This window comes from Chelonia mydas, chromosome 27, assembly GCF_015237465.2.
Source record: "Chelonia mydas isolate rCheMyd1 chromosome 27, rCheMyd1.pri.v2, whole genome shotgun sequence".
Classification (NCBI taxonomy): domain Eukaryota; kingdom Metazoa; phylum Chordata; order Testudines; family Cheloniidae; genus Chelonia; species Chelonia mydas.
This window is the reverse complement of record NC_057860.1, coordinates 733,198-746,274: the sequence shown is the minus strand read 5'-3', so window position 1 is coordinate 746,274 and position 13,077 is coordinate 733,198. Positions and strand designations below refer to the sequence as shown.

The window sequence follows — 13,077 nt, the reverse complement described above, 5'->3', positions numbered from 1 at the left end:
CCGTAGCCAGGGTCCCTGCGGGCGCCCCAGGGCAGCTCCTGGCTGATCCCCTCTCAGGGGCACGCCCCAGCGCTCACATAACCCCCCGTCAGGGCCAGCCCGCGATCCCGCTCTGCCGTGGCCACTGAGCCCCTGGGCCCAACCTCCGGCAGCCCTGAGTTGTCCTTGCGGGTCCGGCTGAGCCGGGCTCCTGGCAGCGATGCAGCGGCGCCGTGGGGCCAGCGCACCCCAGCAGGGGTTACGGGCCCATCGGGGTGATCGGTCGCCTGGCCCAGCCCCGGACGCCCCAGGGCCGGGGCACAGAGCTGGGGTTAGAGCCTCGGCTGGGTGGGTCGTCCCGGAGCACGGCACCAGGCAGGCTGTAGTGAGCCCTTGGTGGGCTCCAGCTCTGACCTCCACACCCGGCCCGTATGGCTCCAGCTCCAGCCCTGGCTCGGGCTCTGCCCCACGGCCTGCTGGCGCTCTGACCCACGGGTGGTTTCAGCCAGCTCCCTAGCACCTCTTCGCTCCAGCTGGGCGGGGTGACGCTCCCTATGTCTGTCTGCTCCGAGCGCCTGCTCCCCCCAGGCACCCCGCAGCCCACAGGGGAAACCGAGGAACGTGTCGGCGGGGGCAGCAGTATGACCAAAGATTCCGATTTGGTCGCGTCTCTGTCCTGCAGGGCTCAGGCTAGACCAGGGCAGTCGCCAGTCGGTCCGAGCAGGAAGGGTTCACAGTGCGCCCGGGCTGAGGCCTGCGGGGAGGGGGGTCACCTGCCTCATCACTCTCCTCTCCCCTCCACCCCAGGACGAGGCTGATTTCAAGGACAAGCTGAGCCCCATCGTGGTGAGCCTGACGCTGACCCTGGCAGCTGGGCCGGGCACTGAGGAGCTGGGGCTGGTGCTCCGCGGGCAGACGGTGGTGCAGGAGCAGGTGTGCCAGGCCAGCGCCCCCTCAGCCCCGACCCACAGCCCCTGCCAGCCCAGCCCTGGGCTCCCCATCGCCAGCCCAGCGCCCCCTCAGCACCGACCCACAGCCCCTGACTATCCCAGACCTGGGCTCCCCATTGCCAGCCCAGCGCCCCCTCAGCACCGACCCACAGCCCCTGCCAGCCCAGCCCTGGGCTCCCCATCGCCAGCCCAGCGCCCCTTCAGCACCGACCCACAGCCCCTGACTATCCCAGACCTGGGCTCTCCATCACCAGGCCAGCGCCCCCTCAGCCCTGACCCGCAGCCCCTGTCAGCCCAGCCCTGGGCTCCCCATTGCCAGCTCTGCCAGTGCCCCTCAACCACAACCCGCAGCCCCCTGGTATCCCAGTCCTAGACTTTCTCCCAGCTCCGCTGGTGCCCCTCAGTCCTGCCCTGACCTCAGCCTTTCCTCCCCCGCTGGGTTGTCTGGGGCAGAGCGGTGCCAGGGCTGGTGCCCCATGGCGTCGCTGGCTGTGAGGCTGAAGAGCTGCTCTTGCTTTGTGTTTTGCTTGGCCCCAGACGCGCATTGTGCTGGACTGCGGCGAGGACAACGTCTGCATCCCAGAGCTGCGGCTTGCCGCTCACACGTAAGTGCCTCTCGGGTTGAAGCCAGGTCCACCCTCAGGCCACTGGGCTGGGGGTCAGGAAGGAATTTCCTTCCCTGGCGTGCTGCAGCATTTGCTGCATGGGGGGTTCGGCTGGCACTGGCCGCTGGTGCTGGCAGGCCACGGGACCGATGGACTGAGCTGACCTGCCGATCCCTAGGGCTCGCAAGGGCTCGTTCCCCATTGGCCACGGTCCACTTTCGGACAGCTTCCACTGGCCAACACACAGCGTAGGCGGCTCCTATTGGCCAAGCCCCGGATTCCTCAGGCTCCTCTCCTCCGTCTCTCAGGCCCGTGGCCCAGCTGTTCATCGGGGACGAGAACGTGGTTCACATCCTGGCCGACGCCACCAACGCGGGCGAAGGCGCCTTCGAGGCCGAGCTGCGGCTGCAGCTGCCACGCAACGCCCACTATCAGAAAGCCACCAGCGACGTCCAGGTATGGGCAGGGCTGGGCAGGCTCCCACAGGGCACTGCCATGCTGGCACCTTTCCCCCGCTGCAGGGAATCACTGGGTAAAGGGATCCAGTGCAGCGATGACTTCCCCAGGGGTCCCCTCACCCAGGGGGCACCTCCCCCAGCAGGTGGAAGAGGGCCACCCCAGAGCTCTCCGTGGGGCCCCAGGTGACACCCCACTGCAGTTGCAGTCACAGTCCCGCTGTGGTTTCCATCACTCTGCCATTGCATCGTCTGCCCTGTGCCGTCAACCGGGGTTTGAACCGTGAATGACCAGCCTTGCCCTCTGTGATGGGCTCACTCCTTTAGCTGGCTGCAGTGAGAGGTTGTTATCCTGCAGTGAATGCTGCACTCACTTTGGTCCCAAGCGGGCCTGGGATGGGGAGCTCCCACGTGGGGGTGTCCGGGCCCCATCCAGGCCCACCCCACGGTGAACGTCCTCAGCCTCCTGCCCCCAGCTGCTCCTGTAGTAACCCCCTGCCGCTGTCCCCCCGCTGTAGGGGCTGGAGAAGCTGATCTGTAACCCCAAGAAGGAGAACGAGACGCGTGTGGTGATCTGCGAGCTGGGGAACCCCATGAAGAGCGGCACCAAGGTAGGGGCGTTTCCTGCCCCCGCAGGCGCCACCCATCACTGCCGCCTCCAGGCTGCCCTTCCTCGAAAGATGGGCCCCTGGCCGGACACACCCTCGCCCACCAGCTCCTGGGCACCTTGCGCTGTCCGTCGGTGATGGAGGTACCCGAGCATGATGGTGCCCGGAGCTGTGATCCCCCCCAGCTCAGCCTGCCCCACTCCAGCACAAAGTTGCCTCTCCAGGTGCCCCCCGTGGACTGTCTGTACTCCTGGGGTGCCCATCACCGTGGCCTCTGAGCACCCCGGAGCTAAGAAGGGGCTTTGCTTGCGCCACCCCGCCCCCGGCCGAGGAGCCCTGCCCGCACCCTTTGGCCAGGCAAATACCAGTTACCCTCTCCCTGCAGATCGCTGTGGACATGGCGCTCAGCGTCAGTAACCTGGAGGATGCCAGCAACACCATCGAGTTCCAGCTGCAGCTGCGGAGGTGATGGAGGCCCCCTCCCACAGCAGCCTGGCGAGTGCCCGGCTCCCTGAGCCACCCCCAGGCTGCGCTGGCTGGACTGGGACACTCCTTTCACCCCATCCATCGGTCACTCTGGGGCAGAGCCCGGGCAGAGGCCCCAGCTCCCGCCCCAGTGCCAGCCTGCCCCAGGCCCTGGGCTCTGAGTGGGGCAAAGCTCAGCCCAGAGCAGTGGGGAAGGATCCCAGGGCTGGCCCTGTCTTTGGATCTCAAAGCGCTTTGGGAACGTTACCGAATTAGCCCTCCTGGGAGCTCGCAGCCCCAGGTTGCCCAGGAGTGGAAGCAGGAATAGGACCCAGAAGTCCTGGGGCCCAGTTCCCTGCTCTAGCCACTAGCCCCAGTTCCCTCCCAGGCCAGGAATAGGACCCAGGAGTTCCCGTCCCCTGCTGTAGCCCCTCGCGCCGGTCGCCTCTGCCAGGCTCTGTCCCAGCAGGGCCCCGCCGGGTGCTGCGGCTGACCTGGCTTTTCCCCTGTGGCCGCAGCAAGAACAGCCACAGCCCCGACAGCAACATGGAGCGGGTACAGATCCCCATCAAGGCCGCCGCGCTGCTGGACCTGCGAGGGTGAGGGCTCCGCGGGCCCGGGGGACGGGCAGAGCGGGACTCGGTGCCCCGGGGGGGTTCCCGGGTGCGGCTGGGATCCAGAGCGGGGTGGGGTTGGGCAGTGGCGGTGGCTGAGACACCACTCGGTGCCACCTGGTGCCCTCCGACTGCATCTCCGGCAGGGCTGGGGTTAGCGCCACGTGGCCTCCCTCTGTGGAGCGCAGCAGCCCCGCTCGGGGAGCCCTGCCGAGCCTGGGGCCAGCCGGAGCCTGCAGCCGGCCCTGGGGTGGGTGGGAGCCAGGGCCTAGCGTTCGAAAGTGGGAGCCCTCAGCCTGCCCGCCTTGGCTCCCGCAGGAATTCGCTGCCAGCCACTGTGGTGCTGCCAGTGGGGGGCTGGGAACAGGTGGAGGGCGGCCGCCGGCTGGAGGAGCACTGGCCCAGGGTGGAGCATGTCTATCAGGTATGGCCCCGCAGCGTGGGGGGACAGAGGGCGGGGGGCGGGCTGGGCCTCCTTCCCCCACCCGGAGCTGGGTAATGGGCCCCCTAGTCCTGCCCCCCCGCCTGGAACCGGGCAATGGGCCCCCCGGTCCTGCCCCCCTCCCAGTGGCCCATGCCAGGTGTTTCACAGGCCCCCGCCATGGCCCAGGTTGAATTCTGCCCCTCCCCAGCGGGTGCCTGGTGTCACCCAGGAGCACCCTGGGGTAGAGAGCCCTGTGCAGGGCTCCTCTGGCTAGGAGGCTCTCCGAGCGCCCGTCCTGGGGGATGCATGGGCTGGGGGGCAGCGGGGCTTGGCTGTGGTTGGTACAGGGAGCCTGGGAGGCTTGTGCATGGCCCGGGGGAGAGCTGACTTCAAGGCTGGGCCTGTGCACAGGCAGAGCAGGGCCCTGGCACCCCTGTACCCCACTGCGCCAGCTCAGAATGGGGCTGATCAAAAGGGGTCAGCATGGCTCCTGGAGACCACGTGTCAGCCTCCTGCACACACACCCCCCCCCACGCGCTGGTACACACACCCCCGGGCACCCACCCTGCACACGCACTGGTACGCCTGCACCTGGGCACGCCTGTGCACATACATTGGTACACCCACACCTGTGCACCCCCTCCTCACACAAGCTTGTACACACACACACCGGGCACCCACCCTGCACACACGCACTGGTACACCCACACCTGGGCACCCCCTCCTCACGCACGCTGATATATGCACACTTGTGTACCCCGGTACACCCACACCCATACACGCTGGTACGCAAACACGTGTACACCCACATGTGCATGCACCTGCACTGGTTCGTACACACGCAGGTACCCCCACACACGTGCTGGTACACGTATGCACACGCGCTCTGTCTCACACCGCCCTCGCATGCTCCATTCGGCATTGCCAGTGCTGGGGAGGTGGCCCGGGCGCACCCCCTATCCCTGGTTGTCTCGTTGCGAGCCGCCCTCCCCCCCTCACCCATATGTGTCCCCCCCCCAGCACTTTATTTACTGCATCACGTCCCAGCCTCATCAGGCTTTTCCCAAGCTTCAGCGTCCCCCTAGGCTCAGGTGAGGGGGGGAGGGAGGAGTCACCTCGCTGGGACCCTGGGCTTCCAGACTCCCCTGCCTCCTCCCGGTTAACAGCCCCCAGCTGATGAGCTGGCTCCCCTTGCTAACGGGTTAATCACCCAACCCTGCACCGTTCTCTTAGCTATATCTATGTCATGTTGCCTCTGTATAAATCCATGGAACGCCCACACTGGGAACACTATGTGCAGATGTGGTCGCCCCATCTTGAAAAAAAATATTGGAATTGGAAAAGGTTCAGAAAAGGGCAATGGAAATGCTGAGGGTCTGGAACAGCTTCCGTTTGAGGAGAGATTAATAAGCCTGGGACTTTTCAGCTTGGAAAAGAGATGACTGAGGGGGGATATGGTAGAGGTCTATCAACTCATGACTGGGGTGGAGAAAGTGAATAAGGAAGTGTTATTTACTCCTTCTCAAAACACAAGAATGAGGGGTCACCCAATGAAAGGAATCGGCAGCAGGTTTAAAACGAACCGAAGGCAGCATTTCTTCACACAACGCACAGTCAACCTGTGGAACTCCTTGCCAGAGGATGTTGTGAAGGCCAAGACTGTAACAGGGTTCAAAAAAGAACGAGGTCAGTTCCTAGAGGACAGGCCCACCAATGGCTATTAGCCAGGATGGGCAGGGATGTACCCCATGCTCTGGGTGTCCCTAACCTCTGACTGCCAGAAGCTGGGCCTGGATGAGGGGGGCTGGCTCACACTATGGTGGCCTGTTCTGTTCATTCCCTCTGAAGCATCTGGCACCGGCCACAGTCAGAGACATGGACCGGGCTAGACGGACAAAGGCTCTGAGCCAGTGGGGCTGTTCTTCCGTCCTCATAGCAAAAAAACAACCTGCACAGCTGCGAGTCTCAGTTAAGTGACTCAGGCTTGTGCTAAGGGGCTAACGCTGGCATCAGAGAGACATTACCCCCCTCTCTGGGTCCCCAGCCCAAGCTCCAGCCCCAGCGGCCAGGCTGCTACGTTGTGTTACCTGCACACATTAGGGCATCCCACCTTTCCCCAATTCATACGGCTCCAGGCAAAAAGCACCTACCCTTACCCAATTCGTAGGGCTCAGGGTGTAACTAACGTGGTCAATTTAAGTACCCACACCCTTTCCCAATACATAGGGTGTATCCTACTTCTGCAGGCGTGTAGGACCTTTTACCAGTGACCAAGCCTTACACAGTAATATCCTGATCCTCTGTTTATTAACACTTACCAAGCAGAATGCTCATTAAGCCGACAACGCCCTACTCACCAGTCCTGATCATGAAGGCAGACTTTCCCTGTTGGCCAGGCAAGGTTGGTCTTGTCTGGGTCCTAGTTGCTGTATGTCACGGTCGTGCAGAGGATTCTTAACAGCTCTGATCTTAGGCTGAGTCTTGGGGGTGAGTTATTCTTCTTCCAAATTTTTCCTTCTTCTTATTCTTCTCTTCCTAGCTGGTCTCATTCTTGGACCCCAGTTTATATAATGAAACTTGAGCCCTGCTTAGCTATACCCACACTACAAGAAGGATGTGGAAAAATTGGAAAGAGTCCAGCGGAGGGCAACAAAAGTGATTAGGGGGCTGGAGCACATGACTTATGAGGAGAGGCTGAGGGGACTGGGATTATTTATTTATGACGAGATAACTGGCTCTGTGGATGAGGGGAAAGCAGTGGACGTGTTGTTCCTTGACTTTAGCAAAGCTTTTGACACGACCTCCCACAGTATTCTTGCCAGCAAGTTAAAGAAGTATGGGCTGGATGAATGGACTATAAGGTGGATAGAAAGCTGGCTAGATCGTCGGGCTCAACGGGTAGTGATCAATGGCTCCAGGTCTAGTTGGCAGCCGGTATCAAGTGGAGTGCCCCAAGAATCATAGAATCATAGAATATCAGGGTTGGAAGGGACCTCAGGAGGTCATCTAGTCCAACCCCCTGCTCAAAGCAGGACCAATCCCCAATCAAATCATCCCAGCCAGGGCTTTGTCAAGCCTGACCTTAAAAACTTCCAAGGAAGGAGATTCTACCACCTCCCTAGGTAACATATTCCAGTGTTTCACCACCCTCCTAGTGAAAAAGTTTTTCCTAATATCCAACCTAAACCTCCCCCACTGCAACTTGAGACCATTACTCCTTGTCCTGTCCTCTTCTACCGCTGAGAATAGTCTAGAACCATCCTCTCTGGAACCACCTCTCAGGTAGTTGAAAGCAGCTATCAAATCCCCCCTCATCCTTCTCTTCTGCAGACTAATCAATCCCAGTTCCCTCAGCCTCTCCTCATAAGTCATGTGTTCCAGACCCCTAATCATTTTTGTTGCCCTTCGCTGGACTCTCTCCAATTTACCCACATCCTTCTTGTAGTGTGGGGCCCAAAACTGGACACAGGACTCCAGATGAGGCCTCACCAATGTCGAATAGAGGGGAATGATCACGTCCCTCGATCTGCTCGCTATGCCCCTACTTATACACCCCAAAATGCCATTGGCCTTCTTGGCAACAAGGGCACACTGCTGACTCATATCCAGCTTCTCGTCCACTGTAACCTCTAGGTCCTTTTCCGCAGAACTGCTGCCTAGCCATTCGGTCCCTAGTCTGTAGCTGTGCATTGGGTTCTTCCGTCCTAAGTGCAGGACCCTGCACTTATCCTTATTGAACCTCATCAGGTTTCTTTTGGCCCAATCCTCCAATTTGTCTAGGTGCCTCTGTATCCTATCCCTGCCCTCCAGCCTATCTACCACTCCTCCCAGTTTAGTATCATCCGCAAATTTGCTGAGGGTGCAATCCACACCATCCTCCAGATCATTTATGAAGATATTGAACAAAACCGGCCCCAAGACCGACCCCTGGGGCACTCCACTTGACACCGGCTGCCAACTAGACATGGAGCCATTGATAACTACCCGTTGAGCCCGACAATCTAGCCAACTTTCTACCCACCTTATAGTGCATTCATCCAGCCCATACTTCTTTAACTTGCTGACAAGAATACTGTGGGAGACCGTGTCAAAAGCTTTGCTAAAGTCAAGAAACAATACAGCCACTGCTTTCCCTTCATCCACAGAATCAGTAATCTCATCATAGAAGGCGATTAGATTAGTCAGGCGTGACCTACCCTTGGTGAATCCATGCTGGCTGTTCCTGATCACTTTCCTCTCGTGTAAGTGCTTCAGGATTGATTCCTTGAGGACCTGCTCCATGATTTTTCCGGGGACTGAGGTGAGGCTGACTGGCCTGTAGTTCCCAGGATCCTCCTTCTTCCCTTTTTTAAAGATTGGCACTACATTAGCCTTTTTCCAGTCATCTGGGACTTCCCCCGTTCGCCACGAGTTTTCAAAGATAATGGCCAATGGCTCTGCAATCACATCCGCCAATTCCTTTAGCACTCTCGGATGCAACTCGTCCGGCCCCATGGACTTGTGCACGTCCAGCTTTTCTAAATAGTCCCTAACCACCTCTTTCTCCACTGAGGGCTGGCCATCTACTCCCCATGCTGTGACGCCCAGCGCAGCAGTCTGGGAGCTGACCTTGTTAGTGAAGACAGAGGCAAAAAAAGCATTGAGTACATTAGCTTTTTCCGCATCCTCTGTCACTAGGTTGCCTCCCTCATTCAGTAAGGGGCCCACACTTTCCTTGGCTTTCTTCTTGTTGCCAACATACCTGAAGAAACCCTTCTTGTTACTCTTGACATCTCTTGCTAGCTGCCGCTCCAGGTGCGATTTGGCCCTCCTGATTTCATTCCTACATGCCCGAGCAATATTTTTATACTCATCCCTGGTCATATGTCCAGCCTTCCACTTCTTGTAAACTTCTTTTTTATGTTTAAGATCCGCTAGGATTTCACTGTTAAGCCAAGCTTGTCGCCTGCCATATTTACTATTCTTTCGACTCATCGGGATGGTTTGTCCCTGTAACCTCAACAGGGATTCCTTGAAATACAGCCAGCTCTCCTGGACTCCTTTCCCCTTCATGTTAGTCCCCCAGGGGATCCTGGCCATCTGTTCCCTGAGGGAGTCGAAGTCTGCTTTCCTGAAGTCCAGGGTCCGTATCCTGCTGCTTACCTTTCTTCCCTGCGTCAGGATCCTGAATTCGACCAACTCATGGTCACTGCCCCCCAGATTCCCATCCACTTTTGCTTCCCCCACTAATTCTTCCCGGTTTGTGAACAGCAGGTCAAGAAAAGCTCCCCCCCTAGTTGGCTCCTCTAGCACTTGCACCAGGAAATTGTCCCCTACGCTTTCCAAAAACTTCCTGGATTGTCTATGCACCGCTGTATTGCTCTCCCAGCAAATATCAGGAAAATTAAAGTCACCCATGAGAACCAGGGCATGCGATCTAGTAGCTTCTGCGAGTTGCTGGAAGAAAGCCTCATCCACCTCATCCCCCTGGTCCGGTGGTCTATAGCAGACTCCCACCACTACATCACTCTTGTTGCTCACACTTCTAAACCTAATCCATAGACACTCAGGTTTTTCTGCAGTTTCGTACCGGAGCTCTGAGCATTCATACTGCTCCCTTACATACAGTGCTACTCCCCCACCTTTTCTGCCCTGCCTGTCCTTCCTGAACAGTTTATAACCATCCATGACAGTACTTCAGTCATGTGAGTTATCCCACCAATTCTCTGTTATTCCAATAACGTCATAATTCCTTGACATCACCAGGACCTCCAGTTCTCCCTGCTTGTTTCCAAGGCTTTGTGCATTCGTATATAAGCACTTGAGATAACCTGCTGATCGCCCCTCATTCTCAGTATGAGGCAGGAGCCCTCCCCTCACAGACGTTCCTGCCTGTGTTTCCTCCTGGTATCCCGCTTTCCCACTTACCTCAGGGCTTTGGTCTCCTTCCCCCGGTGAACCTAGTTTAAAGCCCTCCTCACTAGGTTAGCCAGCCTGCTCGCAAAGATGCTCTTCCCTCTCTTCGTAAGGTGGAGCCCGTCTTTGCCCAGCACTCCTCCTTCATGGAACACCATCCCATGGTCAAAAAATCCAAAGCCTTCTCTCCGACACCACCTGTGTAGCCATTCATTGACTTCCACGATTCAACGGTCCCTACCCAGGCCTTTTCCTTCCACGGGGAGGATGGACGAGAACACCACTTGCGCCTCAAACTCCTTTATCCTTGTTCCCAGGGCCACGTAGTCCGCAGTGATCCGCTCAAGGTCATTCTTGGCAGTATCATTGGTGCCCACGTGGAGTAGCAGGAAGGGGTAGCGATCCGAGGGCTTGATGAGTCTCGGCAGTCTCTCCGTCACATCGCGAATCTTAGCCCCTGGCAAGCAGCAGACTTCTCGGTTTTCCCGGTCAGGGCGGCAGATAGATGACTCAGTCCCCCGGAGGAGAGAGTCCCCGACTACCACCACCCGCCTCCTTCTCTTGGGAGTGGTGGTCGTGGAACCCCCAACCTCAGGACATCGCATCTCATGCCTTCCAACCAGCAGAGTCTCCTTCTGCTTTCTCCCCCCAGACGTATCATCTGGTCCACTCTCCGCAACGGTACCTGTGGAGAGAACATGAAAGCGGTTAGTTACCTGTGTCTGCGTTGCTGGAACCCGGACATTCCCCCTTCTTCTTCTGGAGGTCACATGTTGCCAAGCTTCTTCACTGGCCTCTTGGCTCCGCTGTGCAACCTGCTCTAAATCTTTAGAGCTTTGCGCCCGTAGAAGCATATCCTGACTTTTGTCCAGAAAATCCTCAGATTCTCGTATGCAACGCAGGGTCGTTATCTGTTGCTCCAGACCTTCAATCTTCTCTTCCAATATGGAGACCAGCTTGCATTTTGTACAGACAAAGTCGCTTCTGTCCTGCGGAAGAAAGACAAACATTGCACATCCAGTGCAGGTCACAACAACTGAGGGTCGGTCCTGGGGCTGGTTTTGTTCAATATGTCCATTAATAATCTGGAGGATGGCATGGATTGCACCCTCAGCAAGTTTGCAGATGACACTAAACTGGGAGGAGAGGTAGATACGCTGGAGGGTAGGGATAGGATACAGAGGGCCCTAGACAAATTGGAGGATTGGGCCAAAAGAAATCTGATGAGGTTCAACAAGGACAAGTGCAGAGTCCTGCACTTAGGACGGAAGAATCCCATGCACTGCTACGGACTAGGGACCGAGTGGCTAGGCAGCAGTTCTGCAGAAAAGGACCTAGGGCTTACAGTGGACGAGAAGCTGGATATGAGTCAGCAGTGTGCCCTTGTTGCCAAGAAGGCCAATGGCATTTTGGGATGTATAAGTAGGGGCATTGCCAGCAGATCGAGGGACGTGATCGTTCCCCTCTATTCGACATTGGTGAGGCCTCATCTGGAGTCCTGTGTCCAGTTTTGGGCCCCACACTACAAGAAGGATGTGGAAAAATTGGAAAGAGTCCAGTGGAGGGCAACAAAAATGATTAGGGGACTGGAACACATGACTTATGAGGAGAGGCTGAGGGAACTGGGGATGTTTAGTCTTCAGAAGAGAAGAATGAGGGGGGATTTGATAGCTGTTTTCAGCTACCTGAAAGGGGGTTCCAAAGAGGATGGCTCTAGACTGTTCTCAGTGGTAGCAGATGACAGAACAAGGAGTAATGGTCTCAAATTGCAGTGGGGGAGGTTTAGGTTGGATATTAGGAAAAACTTTTTCACTATGAGGGTGGTGAAACACTGGAATGCGTTACCTAGGGAGGTGGTAGAATCTCCTTCCTTGGAAGTTTTTAAGGTCAGGCTTGACAAAGCCCTGGCTGGGATGATTTAGTTGGCGATTGGTCCTGCTTTGAGCAGGGGGTTGGACTAGAACCTCCTGAGGTCCCTTCTGTGACGCAGCAGGGAGGGGGGAGTGTTGACTTGGGAATGTGCCCTGGGGATGGGATACCTGAGAGCCTGAAACCTGAGCCAGGAGGGGGAGGGGGAGGTAACACCTCTGCCATTTTAGCCTTTTTGACCAGATTTCTCCCTGGTATGCTGTTGGGCTGGTCTTGTCCACAGTGTTCCCTGGGCCTTCCCATTTCATACCCGAAGAATGAGCTTGTTCTGCACATTTCCGATGCAGCATCTGGTCTCCAACCTCCCACTCAACCGGCCTTTTTACCCAGCCTGGCCTTTTATCCACCTTTTTTACATTAAGGCCCAATTGTTCTGCTCTTTTCTTGTGGGTTTCTGTTAGCACCTCTCAAAGGGACCGGATCCACTGGTCATTTAGCACTTTGGGTTGCCACCCACCTGGAATATCTACATCTAGCCACCATTGTTGGGGTGTTCTCATGTCCCTTCCTGTCATTGCTACAAAGGAGTATAACCGTGACTTGCTGGGACTGACCTTAGGGCCATTAGAATCAGAGGCAGTTTTTTATCCCAATTTTTTTCATTTTCTTTTACTATTTTTCTTAAAGCCTCCTTTAGAGTGCGGTGAGTTCATTCTACTTGTCCTGAGGATTGGGGGTGGCCCGCAATATGCAACCTTTGCTTAATGCCTAATAATTTACATATTTTCTGCCTGGTTTCCCCAGTGGAGTGTGGCCCTTGGTCTGAATCAATTTCTTTGGGCACCCCCCACCGGCTAAACACCACATTAAACAATTGCCGGGGTGTAGTCAAAGCTGGGTTAGTCTTTGCTGGGATGGCCTGTATCCATTTTGTAAAGGGATCTACAATCACCAGTCAATACTTGTTGTTTCTTGGGGTAACCAGTAGAGGTCCAGTGTAGCCTATCTGTAACCGGCCCCATGGACCCTCAATCCTTTGGTGAGCAATGGGACCCTTTTGTACCTGTGGATCTTCTTTGACCTTAGCACATTGCAAACAATGATTACACCATCGCTTTATATCTTCCTTTAGGGTGGGCCACCACCCTGTGGATTTGACCTTTTCCAAAGTTTTGTTTACTCCAAAATGCCCTTCCTCATGCACGTATTGAAT

General features: G+C 56.9%; 1 protein-coding gene across 4 annotated transcripts in view; it reads left to right on the top strand.

Annotated features, from left to right (window-relative positions):
* Positions 1-13,077, top strand: part of ITGA2B (integrin subunit alpha 2b) — a 51,549-nt gene that overhangs the window by 22,463 nt on the left and 16,009 nt on the right. For 3 of the 4 annotated variants that reach the window (XR_005223508.2, XM_037886976.2, XM_037886977.2), the window contains exons 18-24: positions 787-912; positions 1,467-1,534; positions 1,843-1,990; positions 2,508-2,600; positions 2,983-3,062; positions 3,581-3,661; positions 3,995-4,100. Coding sequence is in view for 3 of the 4 variants with exons in the window: in XM_037886976.2 (XP_037742904.1) it covers positions 787-912; positions 1,467-1,534; positions 1,843-1,990; positions 2,508-2,600; positions 2,983-3,062; positions 3,581-3,661; positions 3,995-4,100 (702 nt within the window). In the remaining variant the exon portion in view is untranslated. Of the gene's footprint in view, positions 1-786; positions 913-1,466; positions 1,535-1,842; positions 1,991-2,507; positions 2,601-2,982; positions 3,063-3,580; positions 3,662-3,994; positions 4,101-5,634; positions 5,694-13,077 lie in introns of those variants that run through there. The other variant, XM_037886978.2, reaches the window with a different exon arrangement.